General features: G+C 41.2%; 3 protein-coding genes across 11 annotated transcripts in view; 1 reads left to right on the top strand and 2 right to left on the bottom strand.

Moving 5' to 3' along the window:
• Positions 1-260: 260 nt before the first annotated feature.
• slc35b4 (solute carrier family 35 member B4) lies at positions 261-9,093 on the bottom strand. The gene is made up of 10 exons (XM_058086884.1): positions 8,945-9,093; positions 8,518-8,631; positions 8,332-8,434; positions 8,217-8,266; positions 8,058-8,139; positions 5,988-6,048; positions 5,786-5,895; positions 3,157-3,232; positions 689-764; positions 261-609 (listed from the first exon to the last, which is right to left on the bottom strand). Exons 1-10 carry the CDS (start codon positions 9,019-9,021, stop codon positions 363-365), a joined length of 996 nt encoding a protein of 331 aa, XP_057942867.1. The 5' UTR covers positions 9,022-9,093; the 3' UTR covers positions 261-362.
• On the top strand, positions 8,968-11,333 carry golt1bb (golgi transport 1Bb). Of its 2 annotated transcripts, none has more exons than XM_058086887.1 (5): positions 8,968-9,213; positions 10,116-10,207; positions 10,282-10,460; positions 10,536-10,617; positions 10,886-11,333. In XM_058086887.1, exons 2-5 carry the CDS (start codon positions 10,124-10,126, stop codon positions 10,922-10,924), a joined length of 384 nt encoding a protein of 127 aa, XP_057942870.1. In that variant the 5' UTR covers positions 8,968-9,213; positions 10,116-10,123; the 3' UTR covers positions 10,925-11,333. The 2 variants fall into 2 exon arrangements, with proteins under 2 accessions (XP_057942870.1, XP_057942868.1); XM_058086885.1 differs by lacking the exon at positions 8,968-9,213 and adding an exon at positions 9,550-9,769.
• Positions 10,092-15,295, bottom strand: part of LOC131138174 (L-lactate dehydrogenase C chain-like) — a 9,296-nt gene continuing 4,092 nt past the window's right edge. For 4 of the 8 annotated variants that reach the window (XR_009132063.1, XR_009132065.1, XR_009132059.1 and 1 more), the window contains 6 exons: positions 14,475-14,648; positions 14,286-14,403; positions 13,891-14,014; positions 13,258-13,814; positions 12,219-12,484; positions 10,092-11,135 (listed from right to left, as the gene is read on the bottom strand). Coding sequence is in view for 1 of the 8 variants with exons in the window: in XM_058086883.1 (XP_057942866.1) it covers positions 13,647-13,814; positions 13,891-14,014; positions 14,286-14,403; positions 14,475-14,648 (584 nt within the window). In the remaining 7 variants the exon portion in view is untranslated. Of the gene's footprint in view, positions 11,136-12,218; positions 12,485-13,201; positions 13,815-13,890; positions 14,015-14,285; positions 14,404-14,474; positions 14,649-15,295 lie in introns of those variants that run through there. The other 4 variants (XR_009132062.1, XR_009132061.1, XR_009132060.1 and 1 more) reach the window with 4 other exon arrangements.

The following is a 15,295-nucleotide window of genomic DNA, read 5'->3' on the forward strand; positions in this document are numbered from 1 at the left end:
TGCTTCCTTTGGGAAAGAGGAGTCCCCCAGGGTTCTGTACTGGGGCCTGCCCTTTTTAATGCTGTATTTGCTTCCTATTTTTACTCATTTCTTGAATAAAACTCAAAGGCATTGTGGACATAAAGTACAATTATATCTTGTTTCAAAATACAGTTTCCTTGGTCTGACTTAAAAGTGACCATTTTTAAAACTGGTCACCAATGGTCTCTGGTTGAGACCATTAGAGAAGCCCTGCAGTAGAACACAAGAACCTTCCTGAGAACACGAATGTGATGTTTACTGAAGACGAGCAACAATATTCATATTTTCAAAAGACCCGTCTTTGCTCAGGTTGTGCATTAAAAAGTCGACGCCACGCGTCCTCACCGGGCCTTCTTTATGGTGTCGGGATGAGGCGGCGGCGCCGCCCGCAGGTTCCACACCTCGGTGTAGAGCAGCGTGCCCACGAAGACCAAGGCGGTGCCCGCCCAGTGCAGCATGGTGAACGGGTTCTGGAAGTAAATGATGGAGAAGATGAGGCTGAGGAACTTCCTCAGCGTCACCACCAGGGTGACTGTGAGGGAGGCGCACTCGGTGGTCAGGATGAAGACGCCGCGGATACACACGTACCTTGAAGGGCAGCGTTAAGGTCAAACATGGAAGACAGTGACCGGGCAAGGCGTGCAATGATCACGTGACAAAAGGATACTGCGTGATGACGTTGATGAGCAGGTAGAACCACATGCTTGGAACCCTCAGCTCGACAAGCGGAAGAAGAACCGGAGCTGGAAAGACAATACCGGTTTCAATCTCTGCCTGAAAAACAAACCACTATGATAAAAGTATGCGCTTCTTTTTGCACCCAGCCCGAGATGAACGTGCCAAGGCTGAGACGGACACGCCAAGGCCGAGACGAACGTGCCAAGGCCGAGACGGACACGCCAAGGCCGAGACGGACACGCCAAGGCCGAGATGAACGTGCCAAGGCCGAGACGGACACGCCAAGGCCGAGACGGACACGCCAAGGCCGAGACGAACGTGCCAAGGCCGAGACGGACACGCCAAGGCCGAGATGAACGTGCCAAGGCCGAGACGAACGTGCCAAGGCCGAGACGGACACGCCAAGGCCGAGACGAACGTGCCAAGGCCGACACAAACACGCTGAGGCCGAGAAAGTGAAAAAGCTTCTCCTCTGAATGTCCTTCTTGCCCAATCTATTTGGAACACTTTCTCAAGTTTAGAATAAGTACATTGAAGAGGCTAACTAATTAGCTAACTAGCTTGCTATGCTAGCAGGGCGCGTCTGATCGGTCCCTGCAGTGATCCCGTAACCTGTGCAGCGTGACGTAAACAATAGATAATGTAATGTAGGGGTGTTATTTCATGTCTACAGGGCTTTAATAATGTTAAAAAGCATACTTATACAATATACAGTAATACACAGGTTTTCTCCGCTATGAATTATGAAAATACTCCAGTTATTAAGAAATGATATTATCCAACACAGGCCCTTTAAGAAGAAGTTTTAGAAATACATTAAGATTGAATACTTCAAGCCCAACTTTTAATACTTTTTTTTGGGTATGAGGTAGTAGTTGACTTGAAAAAGGTACTAAAAAGTACTTTGTAGTTCGGTATGTGATATAAATAAATATAATAAATAAAATAAATATATTAAAAAAAATTATTAACTTAAAAAGAAAAACTTAAATTATATTAGGAAAGCAAGAAGTGAACAAATGTAACAGTTACCGATTGATACTGATACTGAAAAGTACCAGATGGAGGGGTAGGATTTAATAAGCTTTGCTTCTTCCTACTCCTTTTGGACATGTGGAACTGGGAACTGATTATGGGATGCACTCAATTGGAATCTGATGCATGTTCAAATGAAATAAAACCATTACCATTCCCATTCCCATTCCATATGGTTGCGTGTCTGATAAAGTCCTGCCTATGAAAGTAGAATGAAAGTGGAATGAATGTAGAATGAAAGTAGAATGAAAGTGGAATGAAAGTGGAATGAAAGTGGAATGAAAGTGGAATGAAAGTGGAATGAAAGTAGAATGAAAGTGGAATGAAAGTGGAATGAAAGTGGAATGAATGTAGAATGAAAGTGGAATGAATGTGGAATGAATGTGGAATGAAAGTAGAATGAATGTGGAATGAAAGTAGAATGAATGTAGAATCAAAGTGGAATGAATGTAGAATCAAAGTGGAATGAATGTAGAATCAAAGTGGAATGAATGTAGAATGAAAGTGGAATGAATGTAAAATGAAAGTAGAATGAATGTAAAATGAAAGTGGAATGAATGTAAAATGAAAGTGGAATGAATGTAAAATGAATGTGGAATGAATGTAAAATGAATGTGGAATGAATGTAAAATGAATGTGGAATGAATGTAAAATGAATGTGGAATGAATGTAAAATGAAAGTAAAATGAAAGTAGAATGAAAGTGGAATGAATGTGGAATGAAAGTAGAATGAATGTGGAATGAAAGTAGAATGAATGTGGAATGAAAGTAGAATGAATGTGGAATGAATGTAGAATGAAAGTGGAATTAATGTAGAATGAAAGTGGAATGAATGTAGAATGAAAGTGGAATGAAAGTGGAATGAATGTGGAATGAATGTACAATGAATGTGGAATGAATGTGGAATGAAAGTAGAATGAATGTGGAATTAATGTAGAATGAAAGTGGAATGAATGTAGAATGAAAGTGGAATTAATGTAGAATGAAAGTGGAATGAATGTAGAATGAAAGTGGAATGAATGTAGAATGAATGTACAATGAATGTGGAATGAATGTGGAATGAAAGTAGAATGAATGTAAAATGAATGTGGAATGAAAGTAAAATGAATGTAGAATGAAAGTAGAATGAAAGTGGAATGAAAGTGGAATGGATGTAGAATGGAAGTAGAATGAAAGTGGAATAAATGTAGAATGAAAGTGGAATGAAAGTAGAATGAATGTGGAATGAAAGTGTCTGATAAAGTCCTGTCAGATCCATTTCCGAGAGCCCAATTCCTGGACTTAACTTCCTAGAGAAAGTGTAAATAACCAGGAGGCTGCTGATGTCCTCTTGAGGCGCTTACAGGACTCAATGTTGGCGTGGAGGAGCGGAATGAGGACACGGCGTCCTCGGGTGAGGAACAGGAAGAGGAAACCACTCACGGCTTTGACTGAAGTGGACGCAGTGCTCATAGATGTCCGAGAACAGCAGCAGGAAGCCCGGCAGAGGCAGGAAGTGCTGGAAAGGAGAATAAAGAGACGGGCGTGAGTGGGAAAGGCGGGCCAAGGAAGAGCAGTTTGATTGACTGGCCTCCAGGGGGCGTGGCAAAGTTCATTTATTATCATGTGATCAAGTGACCAGTGGTGTCATTGGCTTATTGTTCTACCTTCATTTGGGCTCTCATGGTTCTTAAATATTTGTCTGTTGTATCTTCAGCGGTTGATACAATACAATTTCCTGATATTACCACTTTATTCTCATAATATTAACACTTTTTTCCTCGTTAGAATGAGACCTTTTGGGTACAATAATTTGACTTCATTCTTGTAAAAATATTCTCCAATTTGTGCCGTTTTTTTTTTTTTACTTTCCAACTAATTCAACTTTCTTCACCTCGCAATTATGACTTTGTTCCCATAAAATTATCATTTTATTTGTGTAACATTAAAACTTTTCCCCCAACCTAATTTGGCAGAAAAATGTAACAACTTTATTTGTTGTTTTGTTTATTTCTCATAGTATTAACACTTCAAAAATAAAATCAAATCTTTTTTTCTTTAATATTTACATTTTACATTTTAATAAATTACAAGAAAATACAATCATGTTGAAATAGCTGGAGAAATTCAAAAGAAAACATCAGAATATTTGTATTTATTTATTTTTGAAATTAATTTCTAATAATATAATAATATTAATAGATAGATGATAGATGGAGTTTTTATTACATTTGTAGAATGCGGCAGGCTACACGGCAGTTGAGTGGTTAGCACACAGGCCTCACAGCTACAACGTATGAATGTAGAATGAAAGTGGAATGAAAGTGGAATGAATGTACAATGAAAGTAGAATGAATGTACAATGAAAGTGGAATGAATGTAGAATGAAAGTGGAATGAATGTAGAATGAAAGTGGAATGAAAGTAGAATGAAAGTGGAATGAAAGTGGAATGAAAGTAGAATGAAAGTGGAATGAAAGTGGAATGAAAGTACTAGAATGAATGTGGAATGAATGTACAATGAAAGTAGAATGAAAGTGGAATGAAAGTAGAATGAAAGTACTAGAATGAATGTAGAATGAAAGTAGAATGAAAGTACTAGAATGAATGTACAATGAAAGTAGAATGAAAGTAGAATGAATGTGGAATGAAAGTGGAATGAAAGTGGAATGAAAGTACAATGAAAGTACTAGAATGAATGTGGAATGAATGTAGAATGAATGTAGAATGAAAGTGGAATGAAAGTGGAATGAAAGTAGAATTAATGTGGAATGAAAGTGGAATGAATGTGGAATGAAAGTGGAATGAAAGTGGAATGAAAGTGGAATGAAAGTGGAATGAATGTACAATGAAAGTGGAATGAATGTACAATGAAAGTGGAATGAATGTACAATGAAAGTGGAATGAATGTACAATGAAAGTGGAATGAATGTACAATGAAAGTAGAATGAATGTACAATGAATGTAGAATGAAAGTGGAATGAAAGTGGAATGAAAGTGGAATGAAAGTACAATGAATGTGGAATGAATGTACAATGAAAGTAGAATGAATGTACAATGAAAGTAGAATGAATGTACAATGAATGTAGAATGAAAGTGGAATGAATGTAGAATGAAAGTAGAATGAAAGTGGAATGAATGTAGAATGAAAGTGGAATGAAAGTGGAATGAATGTACAATGAAAGTGGAATGAATGTACAATGAAAGTGGAATGAATGTACAATGAAAGTGGAATGAATGTACAATGAAAGTAGAATGAATGTACAATGAAAGTAGAATGAATGTACAATGAATGTAGAATGAAAGTGGAATGAATGTGGAATGAAAGTGGAATGAAAGTGGAATGAATGTGGAATGAATGTACAATGAAAGTAGAATGAATGTACAATGAATGTAGAATGAAAGTGGAATGAATGTAGAATGAAAGTAGAATGAAAGTGGAATGAAAATGGAATGAAAGTGGAATGAATGTGGAATGAATGTACAATGAAAGTGGAATGAATGTGGAATGAAAGTGGAATGAAAGTACAATGAAAGTACTAGAATGAATGTAGAATGAAAGTAGAATGAAAGTGGAATAAATGTACAATGAAAGTAGAATGAAAGTAGAATGAAAGTGGAATGAAAGTGGAATAAATGTACAATGAAAGTTGAATGAAAGTGGAATGAATGTACAATGAAAGTAGAATGAAAGTGGAATGAATGTGGAATGAAAGTGGAATGAAAGTGGAATGAAAGTAGAATGAAAGTGGAATGAAAGTGGAATGAATGTGGAATGAATGTGGAATGAAAGTGGAATGAATGTACAATGAAAGTGGAATGAATGTACAATGAAAGTGGAATGAATGTACAATGAAAGTGGAATGAATGTACAATGAAAGTAGAATGAATGTAGAATGAAAGTGGAATGAATGTAGAATGAAAGTGGAATGAAAGTGGAATGAAAGTACAATGAAAGTGGAATGAAAGTGGAATGAATGTGGAATGAATGTAAAATGAGGTGTGAGCTTTTATGGGTGCAGCCATTCTTTTGTGGTCAGTGGGGTGGGGGGGGTGGGGGTCGACTGACTCACATTATAAAAGAGAGCTTCCTTGGAATGCTTCCCATACTTCTTGTACAGAGTCTCCTGGAAAATTCCCATCCTGGCCGACATGATCAAAGCGAAGGTCAACATGCCGATTCCTGAAAAAGAAGAGCGTATGAAATATGGTAGTTGACGTAGTTGACGTAGTTTGCACGTAGTTCATGTTTGCACGTCCACAGCATCAACTCACCCACCAGCCAGCGAATGACAGGGTAGAAGCCTTGTTCCTCAGACCCGTCCCTGGCCACGTTCTGCAGGAGGAGAGAAAGTAAAAGTACTTCTTCCGTCCATTCTCAGCTTCCAGCTGATGAATGGATGAATTTAAAATCAACCATGATGAAAATCAGGTTAAGAGGAGCTACTTTATGTTCATATTGTCATCCCTCGCTGTATCGCTTCCTGACATCATGTTCTTTTTTCATTACAATTCATAAACGATAGCTGTTTGTTGGTTGACTACAGCCGGTTATTAGTCCAGAAATACACAAAGACAAGTTCTATGTAGTATTGTAGTATTGTGGTCACCAGGCTTCAGTCAATAACATTACTGATGCCTTCTCACTGCATGGAGACTGGTCAGCCCAGCCCACATGCCAAGGCCGAAACAGACGTGCCAAGGCCGAGACTGACACACTGTGGCCAAGACGGACATGCCAAAGCAGAGACAGATGTGCCAAGGCCGAGACAGATGTGCCGAGACGGACACACTGTGGCCAAGACGGACATGCCAAGGCCGAGACGGACACACTGTGGCCAAGACGGACGTGCCAAGGCCGAGACGGACACACTGTGGCCAAGACGGACGTGCCAAGGCCGAGACGGACACACTGTGGCCAAGACGGACGTGCCAAGGCCGAGACGGACACACTGTGGCCAAGACGGACATGCCAAGGCCGAGACGGACATGCCAAGGCCAAGACGGACATGCCAAGGCCGAGACGGACACACTGTGGCCAAGACGGACATGCCAAGGCCAAGACGGACACACTGTGGCCGAGACTGACGTGCCAAGGCCGAGACGGACACACTGTGGCCGAGACTGACATGCCAAGGCCGAGACGGGCACACTGTGGCCAAGAAGTACGTGCCAAGGCCAAGACGGACACACTGTGGCCGAGACTGACGTGCCAAGGCCAAGACGGACACACTGTGCCCAATACAGACGTGCCAAGGCCGAGACGGACACACTGTGGCTGAGACGGACATGCCAAGGTCGAGACAGACATGCCAAGGCCAAGACGGACACACTGTGGCCGAGATAAGAGTGAAAAAAATCTTCTCCTCCCATTGCCCTTCTTGCCCACTCTGTTTGAAACACTTTCTCAAGTTTAGAATAAGTACATTGGAGAGGCTAACAAATTAGCTCACTAGCTTGCTATGCTAGCAGGGCCTGTCTTATATGTCCCTGCAGTCCCATAACCTGGGCAATGTGACGTAAACAAAGAATAATAGGTAACTATAGGGGTGTTATTTCATGTCTACAGGGCTCTAATAATGTTAAAAAGCGTATTTAGAAAGTCATAAACAGGTTTTCTCTGCTATGAATTATGAAAATACTCCAGTTCTAAACATTGATTTAACAGTGTCGGGTCTGGAACCAGCGATGTTAGAGGAGGTGTCGGGGCTTCACAGCCTAGTGTGGATGCTTTGGAGGGTCTGGTTACTACGGTTACGTTAGTTTGGAGGTCAGAGAGACAAGATATGGAGCCAGCTAGAAAGAGGAAACATTTTGACTTGATCAGTAAGCCAAATCAACAATATTAAGGAGATGATATGTTTGCATTTCAAAAACCTGTATTTTCACTGTTTCTCATTGTGCAAATGAAATATCACATATTTTTATCATCCACAAGAAAACAAGAGTTGGATGAGGCCCTTGTTGACATTTATCAAAAAAAGGAATCGCCTCAAACCAAAAAATTGTTAAGAAAAATGATTGAATAAAATGAAATGTGCCATCTTCTGTCCAAGTTACACAAGCATATCTTCATACATCTTCCTAGTTACACAAGTACTTTCTTTGGCCTTCATACACCATAATAATAATACAAATAATAATAATAATAATAGGAGTATGAGTGAGAATTTGTCTCTCTTTTTATCCAGCAACAAGTTATGTCGCTGCTGCTTGGTTAGTATGCAGCTCACATTAGGGAAATTGAGCCTTCTTGGTGCTTTTTGGAGTTTTTTTTTTTTTTTTTTACAAGGTGTGGTGATAGGAGGTGTGATTGGCTGCCCTAAAGCTGACAAAGCAACTTACCACTTGCTTGGCTGACATGATGGTGCAGATGAAGATGCCGCATGAAACTAGAGCGATGGATAAATATTTGCTGGGTGAATATCTGCAGGAGGACGACACGAGGAGGTAAGAGGATGGCAAGAAAAGGGAGCTGGAAGGAGAAACTGTGAGCGCCGAGACCTTTTCTTCAGAAGCATGACCCCCAGGACCATGTTGGCGATGAGGGACCCCTGCAAGAAGGTTAAGAGGTAAAACGCTGCGGTGGTGTCGCCAATCACGAGTGTTCGTCTCTTACGGATCTGAAGATCATGTGCAGCGGCATGGCGATGTTGAAGTTGAGAGCGTAGTTGTTGATGACGCTGACTGTGAAGAACATGCTCACCATGATGGCGTAGTTACTGGGAGGGAAATATAAAAAAAAAAATCCCTGTTGTGTTTCTCTGTTGTGTTCGAGGAGCGAGGGTGTCTGGAAAACTCCTACCTGACGGGGATGACCGGCTTCTTCCTGCCGCAGCGGGCTTCAAAAATGAATCCCTCCAAAGCGATGAACACAAACTGCGCAAACGTCACAATGTTACCGCATCCTGGGAAGTCCCTGGAGAACCACCACATTCAAAAATTTGTATTATTTCATAGAAAAACAGCTTTGCACAATTTTTGCCGTTAATAAAATCCCTTTTTTTTATTTTATGAAAAGTAAAAATAATAATAATTATCAGTGGATACTTCCAACAACACAATGACCCTAAACACTGCTGTAGTTCTACTAAGGCATTCATGCAGAGGAACAAGTACAACGTTCTGCAATGGTCACCCATGCTTCTACTCCAGATGAAAATGTTAAGACCAGTTGAAAAATGTCAAAAGTGGTGATTTTCAAAGAATAAAAATGCATGCGTGCCACTCACCTGACCAGCAGCTCCAGGGAAACCACATTGGAGCAGCAGCCGACAAACACCAGAAGAACGGCGAATACCGTGTTCATGGCTGCTCACTTCAGGGACCGATTTAGTGTTGGGAAATGTTGCTTTCCTCGATGGTAAATGGCATGGTGTCCGGACAACAAGCTGCTATTTCAATCCACTTGCCTGTTTCAACACCGACTCCGGCAAACACGTCCCTTTGGTGTCGCCTTTCCGGTTGATGACGGGAGTTGGAGTTTCTTTTGGAAAACAATGCAAGTATTACTTCATGTTTTCTGTGTTTTTAATGCATGTATAAAGCACATCACTTTTACAAAGAAGCGAAACTACTGCTGATATTGAAGTAGCATACGTAGAGAAAGCACAAATAAGGCTTACCGTATGCTGGCTGCTCTTTTACGCATGCGCCACACATTACCGCGAAGCCCTCTCACTTTGCTATTAGTGCAGTATTTTGTCAGAGCATGATCCAAATCACTCCCTGCACGGATGTAATATTTTTAATAACACATTATAAACATACATTTAAACATACAAGGTGACACAAATCTTAAACATATTCAACACCAGTTAAGGATCTTACGTCAGAGTGGGGTGCACCGATTTATGCCAGAATAGACGATCTCAAGGAGGAGGACGTGGCGTACTGAAAGCGCCGCTTGCTAGCTTAGCGTCTCTCCCACAGCCACCGAAGAATCAACAGTTTAGCCGGCGCCATCGTCAAATAGCTGCAGGGTTATTATCGGTACCGGGATCGTAAGCTACGCCCCTGCGTCGCCACCAACATGATTTCACTCACGGACTCGCAAAGTAAGAGCCACCGCCTCGAACGCGGTTCTTTGGTGTTTGTGCTGAAAAGCCGGTTTAGCTATTTGTTGTTTGGCTAGCTGCTTAAACGCTATTGGCTGAGAGGCGTTGTGACGTCTCATAAAAAGCGGAAGCGGAAAGGATATCCCGTTGTTACTGTTGTATTTAAATAAATAATAATAAAATATTATTAAATAATAATAAAATTAGTTCATATCCTGTATTTTTTACACATTAGTTTTTGCAACAACATACATGTTTAGCATGTTTTTCAAGTATTCAAGATTTCATTACCATTTTGTCACAGGTTTTCTTTTTTTTGATGATATTGTTTCCTTGCTTCCTGCAGAAATTGGTATGGGGCTGACAGGCTTCGGGGTGTTTTTCCTCTTCTTCGGGATGATGCTCTTCTTCGACAAAGCTCTCCTGGCCATTGGAAATGTGAGCTGACCTCGCAGTGTCAGAGAGTGAAGCAAGGTCCTCATCCCCCCTCCATTTGTGTCTTTTTTTGGCAGATTCTGTTTGTCTCGGGTTTGTCCTTTGTCATCGGCCTGGAGAGAACATTCAGATTCTTCTTCCAGAGGCATAAAGCCAAAGCCACCAGCTTCTTCCTGGGAGGAGTGTTTGTCGTTCTGATCGGCTGGCCCATCATTGGCGTCGTTCTTGAGATCTACGGCTTCTTCCTCTTATTTAGGTCAGCTCAGGGGGAAACAAGAAATCAATCAATCTGCGTTTGTGTTAACTAGTGTCATGTTCTCCCCCAAAACAGGGGATTCTTCCCGGTTGCGGTGGGCTTCATCAGACGGGTACCGGTGCTGGGCTCCTTGCTTAGCCTACCAGGGATCAGAAATGTAAGTATGGATGACTAGTGTAACTAGTGTTATGTTTGTTTTAGAATCATTTCAAAATAGTGCAGGGGGTTGAAGATGAAGAATAAAAAAATATATATTACTAATGACAAAAAAAATGTATCTAACAAGAAAAAGTCCATTGTATTGAGTTGTTGATCTTCCAGAATCTGCACCTATTCAGCTGTATTTCCTCTGTTTTAAAAAGCCACAAAAAGGAATACAGTTTTGTTCCCTTCTAGTCTTTATTGACCCTTTTCTTCTCTTTCAGCTGGTGGATAAAATCGGAGAAAGCAACAACATGGTATAACCTCAGCATTCTTTCATTTTCCTATTTATCTCGTTTGTCCATATGTGGTCATTGCCACTCCGGAACAGCATTTTTTTTCTATGAGGAGGAAACGGTTTTGTTTTTTTGTTTTACCTGTCTGTGGACTTCCTGTCTTCTATTGATGGACTGGGGACCAATGGACTGATGGAACCAAGACGTCCAGAACTTTGTATGCGTCCATGTTCTGTGCCTGGACACAAAACAATTATCTGTGAGACAACACTAGCCAGTGAAAACCAAACCTTTTTTTATTTTTGGTTCAAAAATAACTTGTGTTGCTTTTCATTGGAAAGTGGTAAAAAGTTAAGTTGAATTCATGTCATCAACAAGCTCTGTCATTTTTCTAAGTACATTCTTGAAATAAATTGTCTTTTTAAAAAAAAAACACGTACACTTAAACAATTTTGTGTTCACTCTTATTTAAAACTTTCCCCCTCTGCAATATAGTGTAGGGCAGGGGTGGGCAAACTACGGCCCGGGGGCCACATCCGGCCCGCCAAGTGTTTCAATATGGCCCGCCTGTTTTTTCCAAAGTATTTCATTTAAACTCAACACATAACCTGGCATCGTGGCTTGGGCCAACTTTTTGATAATAATAATAATAATAATAATAATAATAATAATGTTGTCAATGATAATAATACTACTATTATATTAATATTGTTGTTAATAATAATATAATAATGGTAGTAATATTATTATTATTAACAAAATAATAATAATAATAATATAATAACATTACTATAACTAATAATAATAATTCTAATAAAAATAACAATAATAATAATACATTTATAACACACTTTACATCAAATAAATGATTTCAAAGTGCACATATAGCAGATTGCATGACACTTTTACATGTAAAATATGTGTAAAAATATAGGTGTAAAAATGGACTGTTACGTGTAAAATACTACATAATCCCCCCCGTCAATTTTGTTAAATTAATGCGGCCCGCGAGTCAAAAAGTTTGCCCACCCCTGGTGTAGGGGGTTTCCAGGGTACTACCAAAATGAAGAATAAAGACTATAAAAATATATTAATAATGACAAAAAAATGTATCTAACAAAATGTCAATTGTATGGAGTTGTGGATCTTCCAGAATCTGCACCTATTCGGCTGTATTTCCTGTTTTAATTTATTCCACCCACGACCCAATTGCCCCTGGGCAACGCCGCCCATGTAGCCCATAGCTAGAAGCATATCAATTTAACTATCGCCCTGCTTTAAAATACATCTTTGGCTGTATCCAAACACACAAGCACCAGACCTGATTGGCATTGAGAGGATCCAGATGACTTGGCTTGGCATCTATCTGGTCGTCCATTTCACCTCTGCAGCAACACCGGCAACCAGCAGGCCAGCGACAGACTGTCATGGAGGTCTTCAGCATCAGCGTCTTTGTATCTGGAGCTGATTGAGCAAAGCGGGGATGATCCATGGAAGGTACTTGATCTCCATCTTGCTGGACCTACTCATCTTCTAATGCTTGCATTGATGATGTGTCATGTTGTCAAAAAAAGCTCCCATCTATCCCTTTAACAAAATGAAAACCCAATAAAACAGACGATGGTACATCACATTTGTAATTAATGCAACGTAATGATGATATAAGCATTTATTAGTCCCACAGCTTTCCTTTTCATCCGCCCATACATATATCAAATACTATACCAAGTACTACACAGTGAGGCAATTGTTAGCTAACGGCTTTAGCCACCATATCAATCACGGGCTGATGGTCATTGAACGCACCAGCTACCATTCTCCGATGCCCAAACATGTATTTGGGTGCATTTCCCCCCTTTTTCCTTCACATCATATTTGCTCCCAAATGCTGAAACTATATGGGAATGCATAAAAGGTCACATTTGATGACCGAGTGCTAATACTAGCAGCTAATACTAACAGCTAATACTGCGTCATTGCGGTACACAACGTCTCTGGTTGGTACACAACCTCTCTGAAAAACAAAGCCCACCAAGCGGGATGGTGGCTTTGTTTTAATTTAGTGCTTCTCATTTGATGTTGTTCCTGCTAGCTTTATACATCATAAATAGGATCAACCACATGGCTATAATGTATCTTACTCTAGCTAATTTGGCCATGCTAATTGGCTAACGCTAGCAAAACACTGGACTTCAGCTACAAGTCATCACATTGACGGCCCGCCAATATAGACAGTAACTCCCATTTAGCGGGCAGTTCAGTGCAAAAATCATCAGAAAGATGTCAAAATAAGAAAAACACTGGTTAGTTGGGCCACTTTTATGCCAAGGTAGCACTGTATATGACAATAAAAACAATACCTGCACTGCTCCGGTCTCTGGCAGGCCATGGAATCCAGGATAAGTCAAACACGGCGACAGTAGATCCAAATAACTTTGGTCTTGCCACAAGAGCCATCTACCAGGGCTTTGAAGCTAACTTTACCAATCTAAATACTCTTTTCTTTCTCCATTTGCCATCAATATTTGTTCCAGCTTGTGGCTTCAAGCAAACTACGGTGGGGGCCGAGGGTCAAACAGGAGGAGCCCACGTTCAAAGAATCGAACTTCCATTAACGAGTTAACTTTGACAGCCCTAATATTTACCGTTTAAAATGAGCTAGACTGCATGGCGCATGCGCCTGAACTGTGTGAGCGTTCCTGCTCGCACACAACAGTGTCGTGTAGCTGCGGCTCCCCCTGCTGGCCCCTCAGATGTCTTGCAGGTCCTTCTGGATGTCCCACAGCGTGGCACCGCTGGCCTGCAGCTGGGAAACCTCGTCGTCCGTCAGCGTGACGTTGACCACGCTGGCCACGCCCCCGGCGTTCAGCACGCACGGCAGGCTGAGGTAGACGTGCTCATGGATGCCGTACATGCCCTGAACATGTCCGGCAGACACATCTAGATCATCGTTTCGTGGTCGGGACTTTTACAAAAGAGGCTGAGATGTTCACCTGCACCATGGTGGAGACGGGATGGATCCTGTTCAAGTTCCTCAGGATGCTCTCCGTCAGGTCGGCCACGCTCAGGCCGATGGCCCAGTTGGTGTAACCCTTCAGCCTGATCACCTCGTAGGCGCTGCCAGGCACAAACGCCATTAAGACATGAGACAAGTACAATGGGAGCTTTGCAGGCCCATAAATTATGGGCCACACTTTGGACATCCCTGGCTTAGAAGGCCCACAAACAAACACTAAATAAATAACTAAAATCTCTGCTGCTCATCACTCATAACAAAGGGGCGGCCAATGAGCATAATGTCCCCTTTAACATTGAATTTAAAGTGAAAAAGACTGTATAAAGGAACTGTTTCAATGGATGATAATGGAACGGTCTGAGCGTGTGTCACCTGTCCACCACCATCTTGTGCGTCTCCCTCCAGTTCTCCTCATCGCCGTCAGTGCCGATGTCCGGGTTCAACGCCTGCAGGTTGACCCCGGCCACGTTGGCTCCGCTCCACACGGGCACTGAAAACGACACGAGCGGGTCACCACTCCGCGCACCCCCGGCACCAGAACCCGTCCCTTTGAAAGCCCACCGCTGGTGTCGCCGTGCTCCCCGAGGATCCACCCGTTGAAGCTGCTGGCGTGGACGCCCAGCTGGGAGGCCATCAGGAAGCGGAATCGGGCCGAGTCCAAGTTGGTGCCGCTGCCGATGATGCGGTGCTTGGGGAGGCCGCTAAGCCGCCAGGTCACGTAGGTCAACACGTCCACTGTGGAGGATTATTTCATAACACACATTTGGAATACTGCTCCTCAAGGTACACTGGAAAAACACAGACAATATATACCTCATATATACATACTATATAATATGGACAATACTACTATTAACAGTATAGAAAATACCAGACACACTCAAAAGAAAAAAAAATAAAATTATGTACATAAGAACAAATGTACATATGAACAGAACAAAATAATGAAATTTCAATATAAAAATACAAAATAAAAGCATAAAAACTAGGGTTTTTTTTTTAAATATGGCCTGATACCAAGTCCCGTCTCTACACTACTATACTACATTAAAAAAAACAAAGAAATGTCCTCTATTTTTTATTCAATTTACCTTTTTATAACATTTAGCCCAGGGGTGGGCAAACTACGGCCCGGGGGCCACATCCGGCCCGCCAAGTGTTTGAATACGGCCCGCCCAATCTTTCAAAAGTATTTAATTTAAACTCAACATACAACCTGGCATCATGGCCTGAGCCAACCTTTTGATGGTTGTATCAATTTCGTTGTTTGACATGGTGTGTTGTTTACAAAGTGCTCCTGAAAAAAGGGACACAAGCACATAATAATAATAAAAATTAAAATAATAATTATTATATTATTATTATAACTATTATGATTATTA

The sequence above is a fragment of the Doryrhamphus excisus genome, chromosome 11 (assembly GCF_030265055.1).
Source record: "Doryrhamphus excisus isolate RoL2022-K1 chromosome 11, RoL_Dexc_1.0, whole genome shotgun sequence".
In the NCBI taxonomy this organism is placed as follows: domain Eukaryota; kingdom Metazoa; phylum Chordata; class Actinopteri; order Syngnathiformes; family Syngnathidae; genus Doryrhamphus; species Doryrhamphus excisus.

Excerpts from the sequence above, each read along its gene's own strand:
- slc35b4 (XM_058086884.1), bottom strand. The coding sequence starts at position 9,021 with ATGAACACGGTATTCGCCGTTCTTCTGGTGTTTGTCGGCTGCTGCTCC. Across the intron at positions 8,140-8,216 it reads GTCATGCTTCTGAAGAAAAG|ATATTCACCCAGCAAATATT; the intron begins GTCTCGGCGCTC and ends GTCCTCCTGCAG. Across the intron at positions 765-3,156 it reads CGTCCACTTCAGTCAAAGCC|CTCCGGTTCTTCTTCCGCTT; the intron begins GTGAGTGGTTTC and ends TTGTCTTTCCAG.
- golt1bb (XM_058086885.1), top strand. The coding sequence starts at position 9,745 with ATGATTTCACTCACGGACTCGCAAA. Across the intron at positions 9,770-10,115 it reads TTCACTCACGGACTCGCAAA|AAATTGGTATGGGGCTGACA; the intron begins GTAAGAGCCACC and ends TGCTTCCTGCAG. Across the intron at positions 10,208-10,281 it reads CTCTCCTGGCCATTGGAAAT|ATTCTGTTTGTCTCGGGTTT; the intron begins GTGAGCTGACCT and ends TTTTTTTGGCAG.